We start from the raw sequence: 15,817 nt of genomic DNA on the forward strand, positions 1-15,817 counted from the left end.
AGTATAAAGACGGACAATACAAGGAGAAGAGGTTGAAGCGAGAGAGAGACTCGGATATGACAAAGCAAGCCAGCATCGGCGTGTCTCAACCTTAGGTGACTCACGACAAGAGGAAGTTCTTCGAGAGGGGATCCCGAGACATAAGCGAGGAGAAGTGGTGGTATCAAAAATAATTGTCCGAACATAAGGCTGTCGTGAAAGGATCTCACCGGTGTCAGGAATAACCGGTGGAATGTAGAAGAAGTACTCATTGGTTCAAAAATTGATAATGGTGTTGGGAAGCGACGTTGGGTACGCGGAGAACAGAGGAGCAAAAACTGGCGGAGAGAGTTGGCGGTAGATTTGGAGGCTAAAGCGCTTCGGTTTAAAACCAAGAATTTCGCACCCGGGACGAGTGGAGATACATCATCAATTATGAAGAGGAATCTTTCCCATTGGAGATCACCGTAAGCTATACCGATGACCTCTAGATCTGAAGATTTCACACTCGGCTGACCACCGGAGACTTGATACTGAAAACCACCATGTATTATAAATGGTGACAAGCTGAGGTCTAAACAGCAAGAAGAAGAAGGGGATTGACGCCGGTGAGCAAAAGCTACCGGCGTCGTAAAGGTTGCCAGAAAACGAAGCCTCGAAAATGACGCTCGAGAGGATGGAGTAGTCTTTTTGATCTGTAGTTATCTTCTTATGTGATGTTTGCAAAGTGGGGATTTTATGAAGCATATTGAAACAATAACATTGGTAACATTATATAAGTAAACAGAAATACACGAAAATGGCATCATTAGTCAAACCTAAAAGCAATCTTCATATTCGAAAAAGAACCGTTAACAAAAAACCAATCCTCTCAGGTCGTTAACAATAACAACTCTCTACTCTCTCTTATTTAGTTTGAGCAGCATCCAGCTTTCTTCACAGCGGAAACATCTTTACCGATATCGATCTTGTCACCTTTCGATGGGACATTAGCGGATTCGCTGGCAGCTTCCATCGCCTTCTTGCTCACAATGTGGTGAATCTGAGTGAGGACTTCAGCAAAAGCGTTCTCGACATTTGTGGCTTCGAGAGCCGAGGTTTCCATGAAGTAGAGAGATTCTTTCTCCGCGAAAGATTTCGCATCTTCTGTCTGAACAGCCACGAGGTGGCGAAGATCAGATTTGTTTCCCACGAGCATGACAACAATGTTTGGATCAGTGTGGTTTCTTAGTTCTTTCAGCCACGTCTCGACGTTTTCGAATGTTGAGTGTCGGGTTACATCGTAGACAAGAAGCGCTCCAACAGCTCCTCGATAATACGCACTAGTGATGGCTCGATACCTTATTCAAACATTGTCAATAAAAACCGAAAATTAAGTTAACCAAGACATCAGAACATAGTTACTAGTGCGACGAAGAAACCTAGAAGCGATAGTGATACAAAGCAAAAACTTTTCAGTTTCGAAACCAGACCATGTTGGCTTCACGAAACTGATCAGAGAATTGGAGAATAGCTCATCATACAAAGCAAGAAGCTTTACAATTTCGAAATAAGACTAAAGTAAAGCTTCAAATGAAGAGTTAAGAATCCTAGTGAAACAAATCAAGCTCTCTTACGTAAACAAAATCAAAATCTGACTACGTAAAGCTTCAAGAAACTGATCAAAGAACCCGAAAATAGCAAATTATACAAAGCAAGAATCTTTAAGCGAAATCTGAGGAAAAGAGCTAGCGAATCGTAGAAACGAAGTTACTGAAACCAATCAAACACTCTTACATAAAGCAACAGGAGAAAAAAGATAAAGCTAAAAACTTTCTAGTCATACACAAAATCACATTCAAACCCAGATCTCTTCTTGTAAATGTGAATAACGCCAATGAATCTAAAGCAATTTGAGATCTAAACCCTACACCATAAAAACACAAAAGCTTCCACGAAAATTATCTAAATCTAAGGAGAACCAGATCGAGAAATGAACAATGTGAAGTTGAAAAGAAAAAAAAAAAAAAAAAAAAGATGAGACCTTTCTTGACCAGCAGTATCCCAAATCTGGGCTTTGATGACTTTATCATCAACATTCAAACTACGAGTAGCGAACTCAACGCCGATCGTGGATTTGGACTCGAGGCTAAACTCATTCTTGGTGAACCGAGAGAGCAAATTGGATTTGCCCACACCCGAATCACCAATCAGAACTACCTTGAATAGGTAATCGTATTCATCATCTGCTCTGTAACCCGCCATTTTGAGATCCTCCCCCTCTCCTTTTCAAAAAAAAAAGCTTCTTACTTCAACAAAACCCAAAATGAGATTTTGAAAAATTTCAGATTTTGTTTTTGGAAAAGATCTTTTCGACTTCTACAGAGAAAGACGCGGAATTGAAAGAGAGAAGGACCTTGTGTTGTGTGGTGTCTTTGTCACACAGAAAGGGAAAAAAATCTAGCATTTGTGTATGGAAATTACTGAAACACCCTTCTCACGCGGTATGATCTATTAGCTTGCTTGCTTCGATAAAGGCGAGGACATATTCGTCATTTTCAAAAAATTGTGTAATTTGATTTGGAAAATTGATTGAAATGTTATAAAAAAGTTGCGTCTGCCGGGAGTCGAACCCGGGTCTATTGCTTGGAAGGCAATTATCCTAACCGTTGGACTACAGACGCTGACGTTTCATTGGTTCGGATGTCATATAATAAACGAAAACAATAATATGACGTGGCAAGTATAAAAAGGAAACTTCTCAACAAACTAATTTGGGAGTCTTGACCTTTTGAAAGACGACGACGACGACTCTTGAAGACCTCTCCGGCGATTCTCCCGCCGTAACTACCGTATATCTCTTATCGGCGTTTTAGTTTCTCCGTTTCGGCTCCGGCGTTCGAGGATGGGTTGCATCGGATCTTCTCAGGCCAATAATGAAGGAGGAGGTTAGAAAATTCGATTCTTCGCTCAGATTATTCTTTTGATTTTGTACAATCGTTCCCAGAACTATTTGGCTACGATTTGTTGCAATGTTTATGATTCTTGGAGAGGTTTTGAGCGAAATCAGAAGTTTCTAGAACACTTATCTTTAGGGATTTCGCTAATCTTGCTTTGTACTTCGTAAAGAAATTGTTCAGGTTTTACTGTTCTGGATTTAGAATGCTCTTTGATTGTTTAGTATCTTCTCATGTGGATGACTTTAGCATTGGTGGTGTGATCAATAGTGTGATTGAATACACAAGATCACCAGATTCTTCAGTTCTGCATTCTATTGCATTTTTGTCTTGTTGGAATTGAAAGTGTATAGTATAGAGGAGATGAGTATGTGTATATATACGATCATAGAAAGTCGTTTGTTAGTGGTGTGATCTTAATGATCACCAGATTACTCTGTTCTGCTTTCTGTTGCATTTGTCTTGTTGAAATCGAAACTTGTGATGATCTTCTGATTTAGATGGCTATAGTAGTATTGATGTTACTGAAAGAACTGCTTTACGGATTGGTACTAGTTTACATTGTACCATTCTCTTATGAGTTTTGTATGGTGGCACAGTTAAAAGGAAGAAACTCCGGAAACCTAAACCGTGGGCACATACTGAGCCAATCACAAGGGCACAACTTACGAATATGCGTGAGGAATTTTGGGACACTTCTCCACACTATGGTGGTCAAAGAGGTATGTTATGTATATCTCTCTTTCTTGTGACCTGCATTGCATTATGGACATTTTGGGAACTGAGTTGAAATAAATTGGCAACCAGAGATATGGGATGCACTTCGAGCTGCTGCTGAAGCTGACTTGAAACTAGCTCAAACTATTGTTGACAGTGCAGGCGTGATTGTCCAGAACAGTGATCTATCGTTGTGCGGGGATGAAAGAGGTTTGTAGTACACAATCTGATTCTTTTTCTCTCGTTTCTTTTTCTTAGTACCTTACTGAATCTGCTTGTTCTTACTCAATGCAGGTGCTAGATATGAGCTTCCTAGGTATGTACTAAGTGAGCCCACAAATCTGATCCGAGAGGAGGGACCGTGAGCAAAGCTTAGTGTACAGTTACCACAAAAGTAGGTAGAAGAAGAAGTAAGAAGACTAGAATCGGACTGACGCAAGTCTCTCATATTCAATACTTTTTGCAATTGATACTACACACTCTCTGTATAGTTACTGGAATCTAAAGTGGGAGATGGTGACACGTGGTATTAGATGAACAGATGTACAGTCAGGATTTGTGACGTTTTTTTTTTGGGGCAAAATGATCTAATGAACCTTTGATTCTTAAGCGCTGTACTTATTCTTGACCAGCTTTGAGTTTACAGAACAAAGATAAGTCATAAGATTAAAAATAAATTGTGACAAGAAAAATAGAATTTATGTATTTTTTAGTTTGATTCAAAATGATTCCCTCCCTACACAAATTTCTATAAAATTATCGAGAATGGCAAAACTTTCAAAAACATTTGTGTCAGAAATGGTCTTTCACTCTTCCTCTCTCAAGTTATCATATGTCTTTTTGTTCCTTGAATTTTGGAGCTACGCATTTAACAGTACCCAATTACAAAGATTTGTTTAACATTGATGAGTTATGTGATCAAACTTCAAAAAATATTTATTTTTTCTTGGAGGCATGTCACAGAGTTAGTGTACAGATTATGATATAAATAGATCTAAATTAATTTCGTTAAGGTCAAAGACCACAGAGTGAACCCAAACTTGACTGTTTGTTGTTACATAAAATATAAAAAAAAAACAAAACAAAAAACAAAAAACAAAAAATCGTTTGACCGTTTTTTTTTTTATATTTTTGAGTCCCAAAAGAAAAAACGATAATTGTCCTTATTAGAAAGAAGAAAAGATATCTACCAAAAAAAAGATTTTACTGGATAAATAATATGTATATATGTTATTGTAATGAAAAAAGATGGTAGAATTAGCAAACTACTCAAGTTGAATAAGCTTGAAATCTATTGTGCTTACGTATGTGTCACTGACCACGGGAATATATTTTTCTTCCATTTGACTATTTTTCTTATTTTTTCAAATTTATTTTGTAATGTATGCTTTATGTTATTTTTTATATATATGTTATATGTGCAATCTATACTTAAAATTCAATAATTTTGTGGGGTTGATAAATTTGGCATTTTTGCTAATTAAAGAATATGACTTTTTGCTCACCTAACGTTAAAACTAAAGTGTGAGTTCATGCTAAAGCAGAACACGAACAAGAAGATGATGCAAGTCTACGAGTAACTTGAGAGTCTAATGCAAATTACAAACAATAAAATCACGATTACCAAAAACCTTATATATATTGTAGTAATGATATCATCTTGAATTGGATTCAAAATAGTCATGTGCTTATTCGTTCTTTGTTATCTAGTCAGGAAGAAAAATACACAAATAAAATATCTCAAAAAGCAAGATTCATATTTTTATTAATTGAGATGATATATCATGAGTATTAAGAGACAGAAAGGTGTAGAGAATGTATAAAATTGGATGTGTTCTATTAGGTATTAACCCAAATCTTCTTTACAAGTTTGAACAACATTAGACAAAGTAAAAATTCATGAGACTTTTGGATTATTAACCCAAATCTTCTTTACAAGTTTGAACAAAATTAGACAAAGTAGAAATTCATGAGACAAAGTATTAATCCAAATCTTCTTTACAAGTTTGAACAACATTAGACAAAGTAGAAATTCATGAGACTTTTGGATTATTTTGATATAATATCAATTAAGGGACCTAAATTGGTATGTCGTCAAGATAAAAGTACGCTAACTTTCCTAATTGAAGTTGAATAAAAGAGATAGGGATGTGTTAAACATCGAAGCTCAACCTCCCCCAAATCTAATTTTTAATACATTGGAAGTTAATCAATACAATAAAAGATGGAGTGTTTATCTCTATAACTTGACACCTCAGCTTCTATATTGAAGCAGGTGTTGTAAAAAAATCTCTAACCACCCAAATTATAACATTAATACACATCAGCTCATTTTACTCTTATGTGGACAAAGGAAAAGGAAAACGAGAGCGTTTAATCAATTGCTTGATTTCTTCTTCTTCGTCGCCGGTCCGAATGATGTTGAATGCTCGATTTTCTCGATTTAATCAATTGCTCGATTTTGTTTCTACAAGAAGTCTGATTTTGGGATGAACTTTTGTTGGATATAGGCCGGTGAACTCATGAAAATCGAGTACCAGAAAAAGGTTGCTAATTTAAATCGGGTGAAGAAAGGAGGCAGTCACTCGGATTCATTAGAGAGAGCCAAAGCAGCGGTTAGTCATTTGCATACAAGATACATAGTTGATATCCAATCCATGGACTCCACAGTTTCATAAATCAATCGTCTACGAGATGAAAAACTATACTTAGAGCTCCTTCACCTTGTCGATGCGTAAGTTTAGATTTGTCCAGTGGTGTTGAATCTCTACAAATTTCTGATCGGACATGTACTAGAATTTTTTCTTCACATCCTCAATCTAGATATCTGAGTAAGCCCTTTATCTCGATGCCTAATGTTTTTCCCTGAGTTCTGTTTGATTATTGATTCCATGTCTTAGTGATAATGTCAACAGGTTTGTATAATAAATCAACAATAGACTTAAATTGTTAATTGAACACTGTTTTCGTGTTGGATTCTAATAATGGTGTTTTTTTCCTATGATGATAGAGACGGAGACCATCTTGAATTTATGAGAAGTTAGAAACTATGGACGACACAACCGCTGAGAAGCGCTGCTGAAATTATGTTTAGTCTTGGTATCGACAAGGAAATGCAAGCTAAGAAAACCAAAGATAAAAAAGCTAGCAGTTATCTATAGAGAAGATACAAAAGACATATGTATTTCCTATAAAAAAAATAAAAAATAACACTCAGTTAACTTATGACTATAGTTGTCAAAATCAAACAAATATTAAATGCAAGTAAAGTTAACCAAGAAACAGAAGAAACTGCCAGGAACAAAGATAATGTGTAATATTTTCTTCTGAAACTATTTTTAATTTTTAACTTTGATTCTTCTTGTTCTGAGATAATATATTATACTCTAGAAATCACATAAGGTTTGTTTATGGAATTTCAGTACAAGGTATTCACCTCATGTATGGTGTTCTTAAAAAATGAGAGGCACATCTGTTTCATTTGATTATAGTTTTTTTTTTTTTGAAAAAATTCATTTGATTATAGTTTCAAAAAAATATTTGTATTATTACTTATATGTATATTGAATAAAACAAAATTTAAAGAAAATCCCGCGGCGTAGCGCGAGTGTCAACCTAGTAATCCTAAAACCTTTACTTTTCATAATCTTTTTATTGGTTCAAGCAATTTATAAATTATACTCCCTCCGTTTCATAATATAGGATGTTTAGAGAAATATTTTTGTTTCATAATATAGGATGTTTCCAACTTTCTATGTAATTTTTAGATTAAATTTATATTTTATATTATGCAGACTTGTTTATATTTGGTTAAATTTTTTTAAAGTAACTATTTCTTAATATGCGTGTTTTCACTAAAACATCTTATATTTTGAAACGGAGGGGGTATCAATTTACAGAAGACTTGATTTAAATATTATAGCCGTTTAAGCCCTAACCATCATAAGCTTCTTTTGGTAAGCAAAATGATACAACCTTAACTCCTCAAACAAAATGTAGATCATTCCAAATATTATCGTTACAAATTTTGTCAAGATATTGAATTGCGTTGATAAGGGGTGTATGAATAGAACCACATTTAGTATCTAGTTTATAAGAAAAATTCAAGTTATTAGTTATTACCATCTAGTTTAATACCAAACTGAAAATCTTTTAAACCCTTAGAATACGAGACAAAAACCTTCAGGCCCGACACTAACCCAGTGCAGGAAGTGCATTTGCACCATGTTCAACCTAAATTCAATTTTTTTTTTTTATTTATACCCTTATTTTTATAAAATCTGAACTGAACTAAAAAACGATTTACACTTTAATCTAAATTTAAAGATATTGTTGATTTTCTTTATTGGCAATATATTGTTGTTTTTCCAGTTCTCTTCAAAATATGGTAAGTAATTTGAATTTCAATAGATAAAACTTTTATTTTTATTTTCTAAAAAGTTTGAATATTCAGTGATTATCGCACCGGATGTAGCCGATGTTTAAGCCGGCCTTGTTCTAATTCATCAAAGAAAATAGAAACAACATTCACAAAAGCTAGAATGAGTAATGAGTGCATCAAGACATGACCGGTGCATTGTAAACATCCTCTTTCAAAGCCTGGTTAAAATTCCATAAACGGAATAACTTTTTACTGTTGGTCAAAAGCTAACATGATCCTCATCGATTTTATTTCTTAATTAATGTCGGATACAAAAGTTCAGCTAAATTGACACTTAATTTTGACAAAAAAGAACCTATCAACGATGTTGTAAAAGAAACAAAACTAAAAGCCACATAAGCAAACCATTGCTAATTTGCTTTGTTAAGAAGAAAAAAAATAGCATCCCATTGATGATATAAGAACAATTAAAAATGACTTTTCAATTGAATTATAATTGATTTTTTATTTTTTATTTTGTAAATATTTAGCTTATACAGTATACAAAATTTTGAAAAATATGAATTTAAAATTAGAATATATATATATATATATATATTATTTTGTCAACATTAGAATATAATTTTTGAGAGAGAGGGTATGTTTTTCCGGTTCTTCTTACCATCTCAATATAATGCATGACTTCAACATTATTCAACAGCTTAGAATTTCACCATTTTCACCATTGTAAATTTGTAACTAGTCTAATGGACGGTACAGTGCAAATTTTCCAGTTTTTGTATTGTTGGCGACGATCGTACAAACATCACCAATCACTATCATAACTTAACTACTAAAAATACAAACAAAAGAAACAGCTAAATTCAAAGGTGCGAACTCTTTGGTCTCTGTTTTTGTTTTTATTTTTTAAACCCAACCATGTTACATGTTATAAAAAATGTAATTTTTATATACATTTTTCCACTTCTCGGAAACGGACAAACCGCTTTATAGGCGATGCTCTGCTTGCTTCCTCTCTCTCTCTCTCCATGTGTTCGTGTCCGCAAAACAGATCTCAAAAAACCTCTCTCTCTCTCTCTTTCTCTCTCTCTCAAGATTCCCACTCTTTCTCTCTCTATACACTTTGAAAACAGCGTCTTTTCCTGCCAAAAAAAAAAGAACCATCGCTTTCTCCAGAGAAACCTCACTCCTGCCTCATGTGAATGTTTTGGTTAAGAAAGAGAGAAAAAGAGGAGAGACATCTGTGACTGCCTTAACCAAACGGTGTCGTTCTCGTTTCTCCTTTTATTCCTCCACTTGTATAAATCTTTGAAACGGACCATTCAGTTTTGTTTGTTTGTTTGTTTGCTGGTCTCTCAATAGTAAAAGTTTGAATCTTTTCTTAAAAGAAACAGAGCTTTTTCAGATTTTAGCATTCTTGGTTTGGTTTTTATTTCTTTCTTACCTTCAAGTACTATAGAAGAAACACATAGCTCAAAAAAGTTTACATTTTTGCTCAAACGGGTCCTTAATTTTTGGGTAATTTTGGGCAAGTTCAGTGAATCTTGGGAGGGGCAATTAGGGCTATTACCAAAGTCAGTGAAATCGTTTTCAAATTTGGAAACTTTTGATTTTCCGCGGAAGAAAATGAGATACAGCTCGATTTGGTTCTTCTATAGAGACTTAGACAAGAAGATTCTCTCGAAGAAAACAGAACACTTGTGATCATATCATCATATTCATGAGTAGGGCTTCTTCTTCTCGGATTCTGAAAGATTCAAATGGAGACATGGGTGAGCATCTTCGTAACCATATTCACTTAACCAACTGTATTCACTTGAAGAACCATATGCACAACAACAACAACAACAACAAACAGAGTCCGGTTTTGTCTGACCGGTCTCTTCTTATGAGAGATCTTGTCGTTCTCCAGAGATCAAGATCACTCCGAGACCCATCAGCGAGCCCGAATTTGAAAGAAGATCATAAGGATTCACGTGAAGGAAGGAGAAGATCTGTTGATCAGAATGTTGTTAAGAAATCTGGTCTTAGGTGGTCTGGTTCGTCTCCAATAGTGAATTTTGGGACGTCTAAGGTAACTCCTTCTGATGAAAAGTTTGATAGGTCGAGTAGGAAAAGTTATAGGTTCGAAGATGTTAACGAGGTTTGTAGTGTTGACTCGGTGAAATCGGGATCTAAAGATAGGGTCAGTAAGGTCAATGAGGCTATTGTCAAGACTCTGTCTGATCAGTTAAACGAGGTTGGAGGTGATAGTGATGATTTGGTTTCTTATAATGTTAGACCGCGCAGTAATGGGCATAGAAGACGTAAGTTTAGAGGGACGAGGAGAGCGGGACGTGGTGTTAATGTTAGAGACGATGTTGGTAATGAGAGTGAGATGTATATTGCTTCTAATTCAGTCCCTCGTGGAGAGAAGTATAAAGGAGAAGGAGGAGGAAGGGATAGAGGACAGAACATGAGTGGAGCTGTTCCAAGAAATGGTTGTGTTCCGTTTAACTGGTCGAGCATTCATAATAGAGGTAAAAGTTTCTTAGATATAGCTGGTTGGAGTTTATCTTGTGGAATGTCTGATTCAAAAGGAAGGAAAGGTGAAAACGATATGCTAATGTTGTCTGATTCAAGCTTCTCTAATCACGAGACGTTACCTCTTTTAGTCGATAGCGCAGATAATGAAGAATGGGTGCATGATTACTCAGGAGAATTAGGTATCTGTGCTGACAACTTGCTCAAGAATGATCAGAAAGATTTAGAGTTTTGTAAGAAGAGCAGCCGCAAAAATACTCGGTGGCATCAAAGCTTTACGCAGAAGCACGCTCCAAGAACGTTCCATGATCTATTGGGACAGAATCTAGTGGTACAAGCACTATCTAATGCTGTTGCTAAACGAAGAGTTGGACTTCTTTACGTATTCCACGGTCCAAACGGAACCGGGAAAACATCTTGTGCTAGGATTTTTGCTAGAGCATTGAACTGCCACTCTACAGAACAGTCAAAGCCTTGTGGCTTATGCAGTTCTTGTGTTTCTTACGATGATGGTAAGAACAAGTACATTCAAGAAATGGGTCCTGTTAAAAAATTCGACTTTGAGAATTTAGTCGATAAGATGATCGACCGTCGTCATCAGCAGCAAAGACAACACCTTACCTTCATATTCGATGATTGCGATACTATGTCAACAGATTGTTGGAACGCGCTTTCGAAACTCGTTGATCGAGCACCTCGTCGTGTGGTTTTCGTTCTTGTTTGTTCGAGTCTTGATGTTTTGCCTCACATTATCGTTTCGAGGTGTCAGAAGTTCTTTTTCCCTAAGCTTAAAGACGTGGATATTATCGATTCCTTGCAAAGGATTGCGTTAAAGGAAGAGATTGATATCGACAATGATGCGTTGAAGCTTGTTGCTTCGAGATCAGATGGTTCCTTGAGAGATGCGGAAATGACTTTAGAACAGCTGAGTTTGCTAGGAACAAGAATCTCTCTTCCTTTAGTTCAAGAAATGGTAAAAAACCAAAACCTTCCGTAACCTTTTCTACATTTTGATAATTGTTTTCTCATTATGTTCTTGTTTTTTTTTTTTTCTTCTTCAGGTTGGGTTAATCTCTGATGAGAAATTGGTTGATCTTCTTGATCTAGCCTTATCCGCAGATACTGTCAACACCGTAAAGAACCTAAGAATAATAATGGAAACCGGTCTAGAACCATTAGCTTTGATGTCACAGCTTGCAACCGTCATAACTGACATACTAGCCGGAAGCTACGATTTCACCAAAGATCAACGTAAAAGAAAGTTTTTCCGGCGACATCCACGTGAGTTTCCAAACATTTCCATTAACCAATTTTTGTAACTGTAATTAACCAATTTATTTCGTTGTTGCAGTGTCTAAAGAAGATATGGAGAAGCTGAAACAAGCTTTGAAAACGTTATCTGAATCAGAGAAACAGTTGAGAGTATCTAACGATAAACTAACTTGGCTTACTGCTGCATTGCTTCAGCTAGCTCCTGATAAACAGTACTTGCTTCCTCATAGTTCTTCCGCTGATACTAGCTTTAACCATACTCCAGTAACGGATTCGGATCCTTCAAACGGCGTTGTAGCTAGAACAAGAAGAGATGGTAGTAGTAAGCAAGATCTCAGTTTCATAAAACGACCTTCGGTTGAAGATATTTGGTTAACCGTTATCGAAAACGTTCGAGTTAATGGTTTAAGAGAGTTTCTTTATAAAGAAGGAAAGATATTTTCGATTAGTATCGGCTCAGGTAATACAAAAACATTGATCATATGTTTGCAAAAAGGTTTTTAAAACCGTTTATGTAGATGGCTCTTAACTTCTTTATATCTGGCAGCTCCTACGGTGCAGTTGATATTTATGTCGCCAATAGCGAAATCAACGGCTGAGAATTTTAAAGATCACATTTTGAGAGCGTTTGAGGTGGTTCTTGGATCTCCAGTCACGTTAGAGTTCAGAACCGAGTCAAAGAAAGACACGAAAAACGTTGGTTTAAGCAATGGTGAGAGATACCACGAAAGCGGAAGAAGAAGCGAGATCATCGAAGTTGCTGAATCTGAGTCTCCAATGACTAGAGTTAGAAGGAAACACTTGGAAGCGAGTCAAAACCAGAATCAGAACCAGAGCATTGTGAAAGGAAAAGTTTCGTTGGCTCAAGTGATCAAACAAGGTGAAGGAAGCAGTTGGTCTAAACACAAAGCCGTGTTGATTGCAAATAAGCTTGAACAAGAGAATTTGTAAGATTATTTACCAAAACTTTTGTTCCTTCTGTTTAAATATATTTGTTTGATTAATTCATTGATTTTACAGGAGACTTGAACCAAGATCAAGAAGCTTGATTTGTTGGAAAGTGTCAAGAAACACTCGTCGCAAGGTAAAAAAGATTAAATTTTTAATGTTCAAGTTTGATTATAATTTCTAATTGAAATTTTTGAAATTGTGAATTTGTAGCTATCGAGATTGAAGATGAGAACAAGATGGATACGGTTACATTCTTTGTTGAAGCTTGTCTCTTGTGGGAAACGTCTATCAACGAAATCTCCTCCTAGATGATAGGTTTTTAATTTTTTTTTTTTGCTTCTTCTTCTGTAGTTTTCTTTGATCATAATGTAATCTTTTTAGCTATATCATTTTCTTGAATCTTTATTCGCATTTTGCATCATTTTTTAAAAAATCAAATGGTGGTCAGATTAGATCTAGTACAAACTCCAAACCAGTGGTTTCATTTATCTCTTCATTGTTTGTTTACACCAAACCTCAGTTTAGGAAAATGATAAAGTTGTTATGAATATTATATATTGTATGGATGCCCATTATCTGGTCATTAGTATATGTGTTATACCCTAAAGTTGTATCATCATTATATATGTATTATATTCTATGGGATAGATTAATAACAAGAGAACAATTCCTTAAAACCCTAAAGTTGTATTATTATATATGTGTTATATCCTATGGGATAGATGAATAACAAGAGAATAATTCTCTAAACTTTTGTTCTTAACACGTTATTAGCACGTTCTAACCCTAGCCGTCTATAGCAAAAAAAAAAAAAAAAACCCAAACCGCCAAGACGTTGAGGCATTGAGCAGACGTCACCGACAGACTTTCTTCTAGAACCAAACTATCTTCGTTATCAATCAGATAAGTATTCGTACTTTATGTTTGAGTCATACTTATTGACGATTTGACTCATGCATCTAAATTTATATTACCGTCGCATGATTTATAATTTGGTCGTGATCGGTTCATGCTACGGATTGTGTGTTATTATTTATTCCTACGATCTGCTTGAATCATAATTCATTATGGTATTGTCAAGCTTTACTGTTTGGTTTGATGAACTTATATCGGTTTGGTAGTTTGAATTCTAAAGCCATCTATTTGATATAGTTTTATGATCAAATTAAATCGTTTCATGGTCATGACACATGGTTTACCCTTTTAATCGATCTGTATTTTTTTTTTATTGAGATAAGTGACATCTATCAAATTGGTTTATCATCTTGTATATAAGATCCCATCATAATAGTTTAATAATTAATTTGTTATCACAAACCATGCTTTGTTATTGATCGACACATGCTCATGTTGACATGTTGTTGTTTTAACTCCACCATATATGATTTGTATAGTTTAACTCCACCATGTTTTGTTGTTTCATGGTCATGACATATGGTTAATCGGTCATGGTGTATACGATGAGATGATCCGGCAAAATTGCTTTAACCGTGAATTCCCCACATAATTATCGACACGGAGACGGGCAATGATCGAGCTAAGTACGATTTTACCCAACATATTTATATAGATCTAATTGCTTCAGTAATCAAACATGATTAATATATTCATGGCTTCGTTATATAGAACTCAATTTTCTATATAACAGATTGACCCATATCTACTTGGATGATTCACCGAAAGAAAAAAAATATTTTAATTGTTCGGTATTTGTTGGTTTACTAATAAAATAAAAACAATATATATGATTATATTTTTTTTGGTAAAACGTTTTAGATTTTATAATAAAATCTTTAATGAAAAAAACGTTTAAAAGAAAAAGATATATATATATATATACATATATATAAAGAAATGATGTTTAATAGTTAATACTAATTGAACACTCATTTATATGATTGTTTATAATATTTGTGAATTATATTTGTTTAATCATAAATTTAAATCTAATAAACTTAGATATAATATTATAATGAAATATTTTTAATCATGTCCTCCGATTTGTACGGTGAATAAATTGAAAATTTAGTAACAAATTACTAAATAATGATTATGATCATGTTTTCCTGGTTTCACTTCTATGAAGAGGTTTAAGTCCAAGTATATGACCATAAAAATTCACTTATTCTTTAGAATAATCTAGAGAAAGTAAATGACTAAAAGTCTATAAAAGAATATATATAAACAACTAAATTCCACTTATAACCAAAATTATAATAGAAGATAATATCATTGTTGGAAATATATTAGAGATAATATATTCTACTTATCATAAAATATTGTTGTCATGTAGACACAATATAATGAAAATATATTTTAAAAATATTATAATCTTGTTATTTGTGAATGAGTAAAATAGTGAGATGTTGATCATGAATCACATCCTATTGGGTTGCTCTATTTATGTGAATTATGTTATAAAAGAAAAAGAAAGCAACACTAATAACATTAGTCGAGAAAATTGCTATAAAAGTGGTCATGAATGTGGATAAGATATATAAACCATGCTCAATGTCGACTAGTTTCTCCACTAGAATTGAATAATAAGATATATGACGATGAAAGAAACTAGTGTGAGACAATTTCCACTATTCTACTACAATATTAAAAAGTAGTAGAAAAAGTATTGAAAGCTTTTGAAGAGTATATATTCTATTGCCTATGGGAACATAATTTGATAATTATGTGTTATAATCTCCCAATTAGTCTCAAAGTTAAAAGGGTCTAAGATATAATACATTACCCAATTTGAGAATGTTATTGATTACAAAGTGGAATTCAAATCAAGATTGATAGACATGAAGTGTCATCATCTCGAGGGGGAGAATTCATAAATCCCACATACAGAGGTGATGGAACATATATAAGATTATGTTTACACCCAAAATGAGTTTAATCACTCATATGAAATAGCAAATCTTGAGAATTTGAAAAGTAATCATGTTGAGACAATATGCGAAGAAAATACTTTGAAATCATAAGTATTACCCAGGGCAATAAAAGTATTTTAGAGATTACATGCATTATCTAGAAGATAAAATGCTTTGTGAAAATCTCA

At 34.4% G+C, this 15,817-nt stretch overlaps 3 protein-coding genes and 1 non-coding gene across 4 annotated transcripts; 2 read left to right on the forward strand and 2 right to left on the reverse strand.

The window, feature by feature from the left end:
• Positions 1-727: 727 nt before the first annotated feature.
• Positions 728-2,459, reverse strand: LOC104724824 (ras-related protein RABA1c). The gene is made up of 2 exons (XM_087474958.1): positions 2,003-2,459; positions 728-1,319 (listed from the first exon to the last, which is right to left on the reverse strand). The coding sequence occupies exons 1-2, from the start codon at positions 2,221-2,223 to the stop codon at positions 890-892; spliced, it is 651 nt and encodes a 216-aa protein (XP_087331084.1). The 5' UTR covers positions 2,224-2,459; the 3' UTR covers positions 728-889.
• A 111-nt stretch (positions 2,460-2,570) lies between these two features.
• On the reverse strand, positions 2,571-2,642 carry TRNAG-UCC (transfer RNA glycine (anticodon UCC)). Its single transcript has one exon. It is a non-coding gene; the product is annotated as a tRNA-Gly (tRNA).
• Positions 2,643-2,703: 61 nt separating this feature from the next.
• On the forward strand, positions 2,704-4,324 carry LOC104724825 (uncharacterized). Its single transcript, XM_010443372.3, has 4 exons — positions 2,704-2,906; positions 3,515-3,637; positions 3,723-3,842; positions 3,927-4,324. Exons 1-4 carry the CDS (start codon positions 2,864-2,866, stop codon positions 3,995-3,997), a joined length of 357 nt encoding a protein of 118 aa, XP_010441674.2. The 5' UTR covers positions 2,704-2,863; the 3' UTR covers positions 3,998-4,324.
• Positions 4,325-8,975: 4,651 nt separating this feature from the next.
• On the forward strand, positions 8,976-13,217 carry LOC104724826 (protein STICHEL-like 4). Its single transcript, XM_010443373.3, has 6 exons — positions 8,976-11,509; positions 11,598-11,817; positions 11,888-12,268; positions 12,356-12,755; positions 12,829-12,892; positions 12,970-13,217. Exons 1-6 carry the CDS (start codon positions 9,734-9,736, stop codon positions 13,069-13,071), a joined length of 2,943 nt encoding a protein of 980 aa, XP_010441675.2. The 5' UTR covers positions 8,976-9,733; the 3' UTR covers positions 13,072-13,217.
• The last annotated feature ends 2,600 nt before the right edge of the window (positions 13,218-15,817 follow it).

The sequence above is a fragment of the Camelina sativa genome, chromosome 11 (assembly GCF_030686135.1).
Source record: "Camelina sativa cultivar CO46 ecotype springtype chromosome 11, ASM3068613v1".
Lineage (NCBI taxonomy): Eukaryota > Viridiplantae > Streptophyta > Magnoliopsida > Brassicales > Brassicaceae > Camelina > Camelina sativa.

Bases quoted from the DNA above. Each gene is read 5' to 3' on its own strand.
- LOC104724824 (XM_087474958.1), bottom strand. From the start codon at position 2,223: ATGGCGGGTTACAGAGCAGATGATGAATACGATTACCTATTCAAGGTA. The intron at 1,320-2,002 runs GTCTCATCTTTT...TGTTTGAATAAG, and splicing joins GATACTGCTGGTCAAGAAAG to GTATCGAGCCATCACTAGTG.
- LOC104724825 (XM_010443372.3), top strand. From the start codon at position 2,864: ATGGGTTGCATCGGATCTTCTCAGGCCAATAATGAAGGAGGAG. The intron at 3,638-3,722 runs GTATGTTATGTA...ATTGGCAACCAG, and splicing joins ACACTATGGTGGTCAAAGAG to AGATATGGGATGCACTTCGA. The intron at 3,843-3,926 runs GTTTGTAGTACA...TACTCAATGCAG, and splicing joins GTTGTGCGGGGATGAAAGAG to GTGCTAGATATGAGCTTCCT.
- LOC104724826 (XM_010443373.3), top strand. From the start codon at position 9,734: ATGAGTAGGGCTTCTTCTTCTCGGATTCTGAAAGATTCAAATGGAGAC. The intron at 11,510-11,597 runs GTAAAAAACCAA...TTTCTTCTTCAG, and splicing joins TTCCTTTAGTTCAAGAAATG to GTTGGGTTAATCTCTGATGA. The intron at 12,756-12,828 runs GTAAGATTATTT...TTGATTTTACAG, and splicing joins AAGCTTGAACAAGAGAATTT to GAGACTTGAACCAAGATCAA.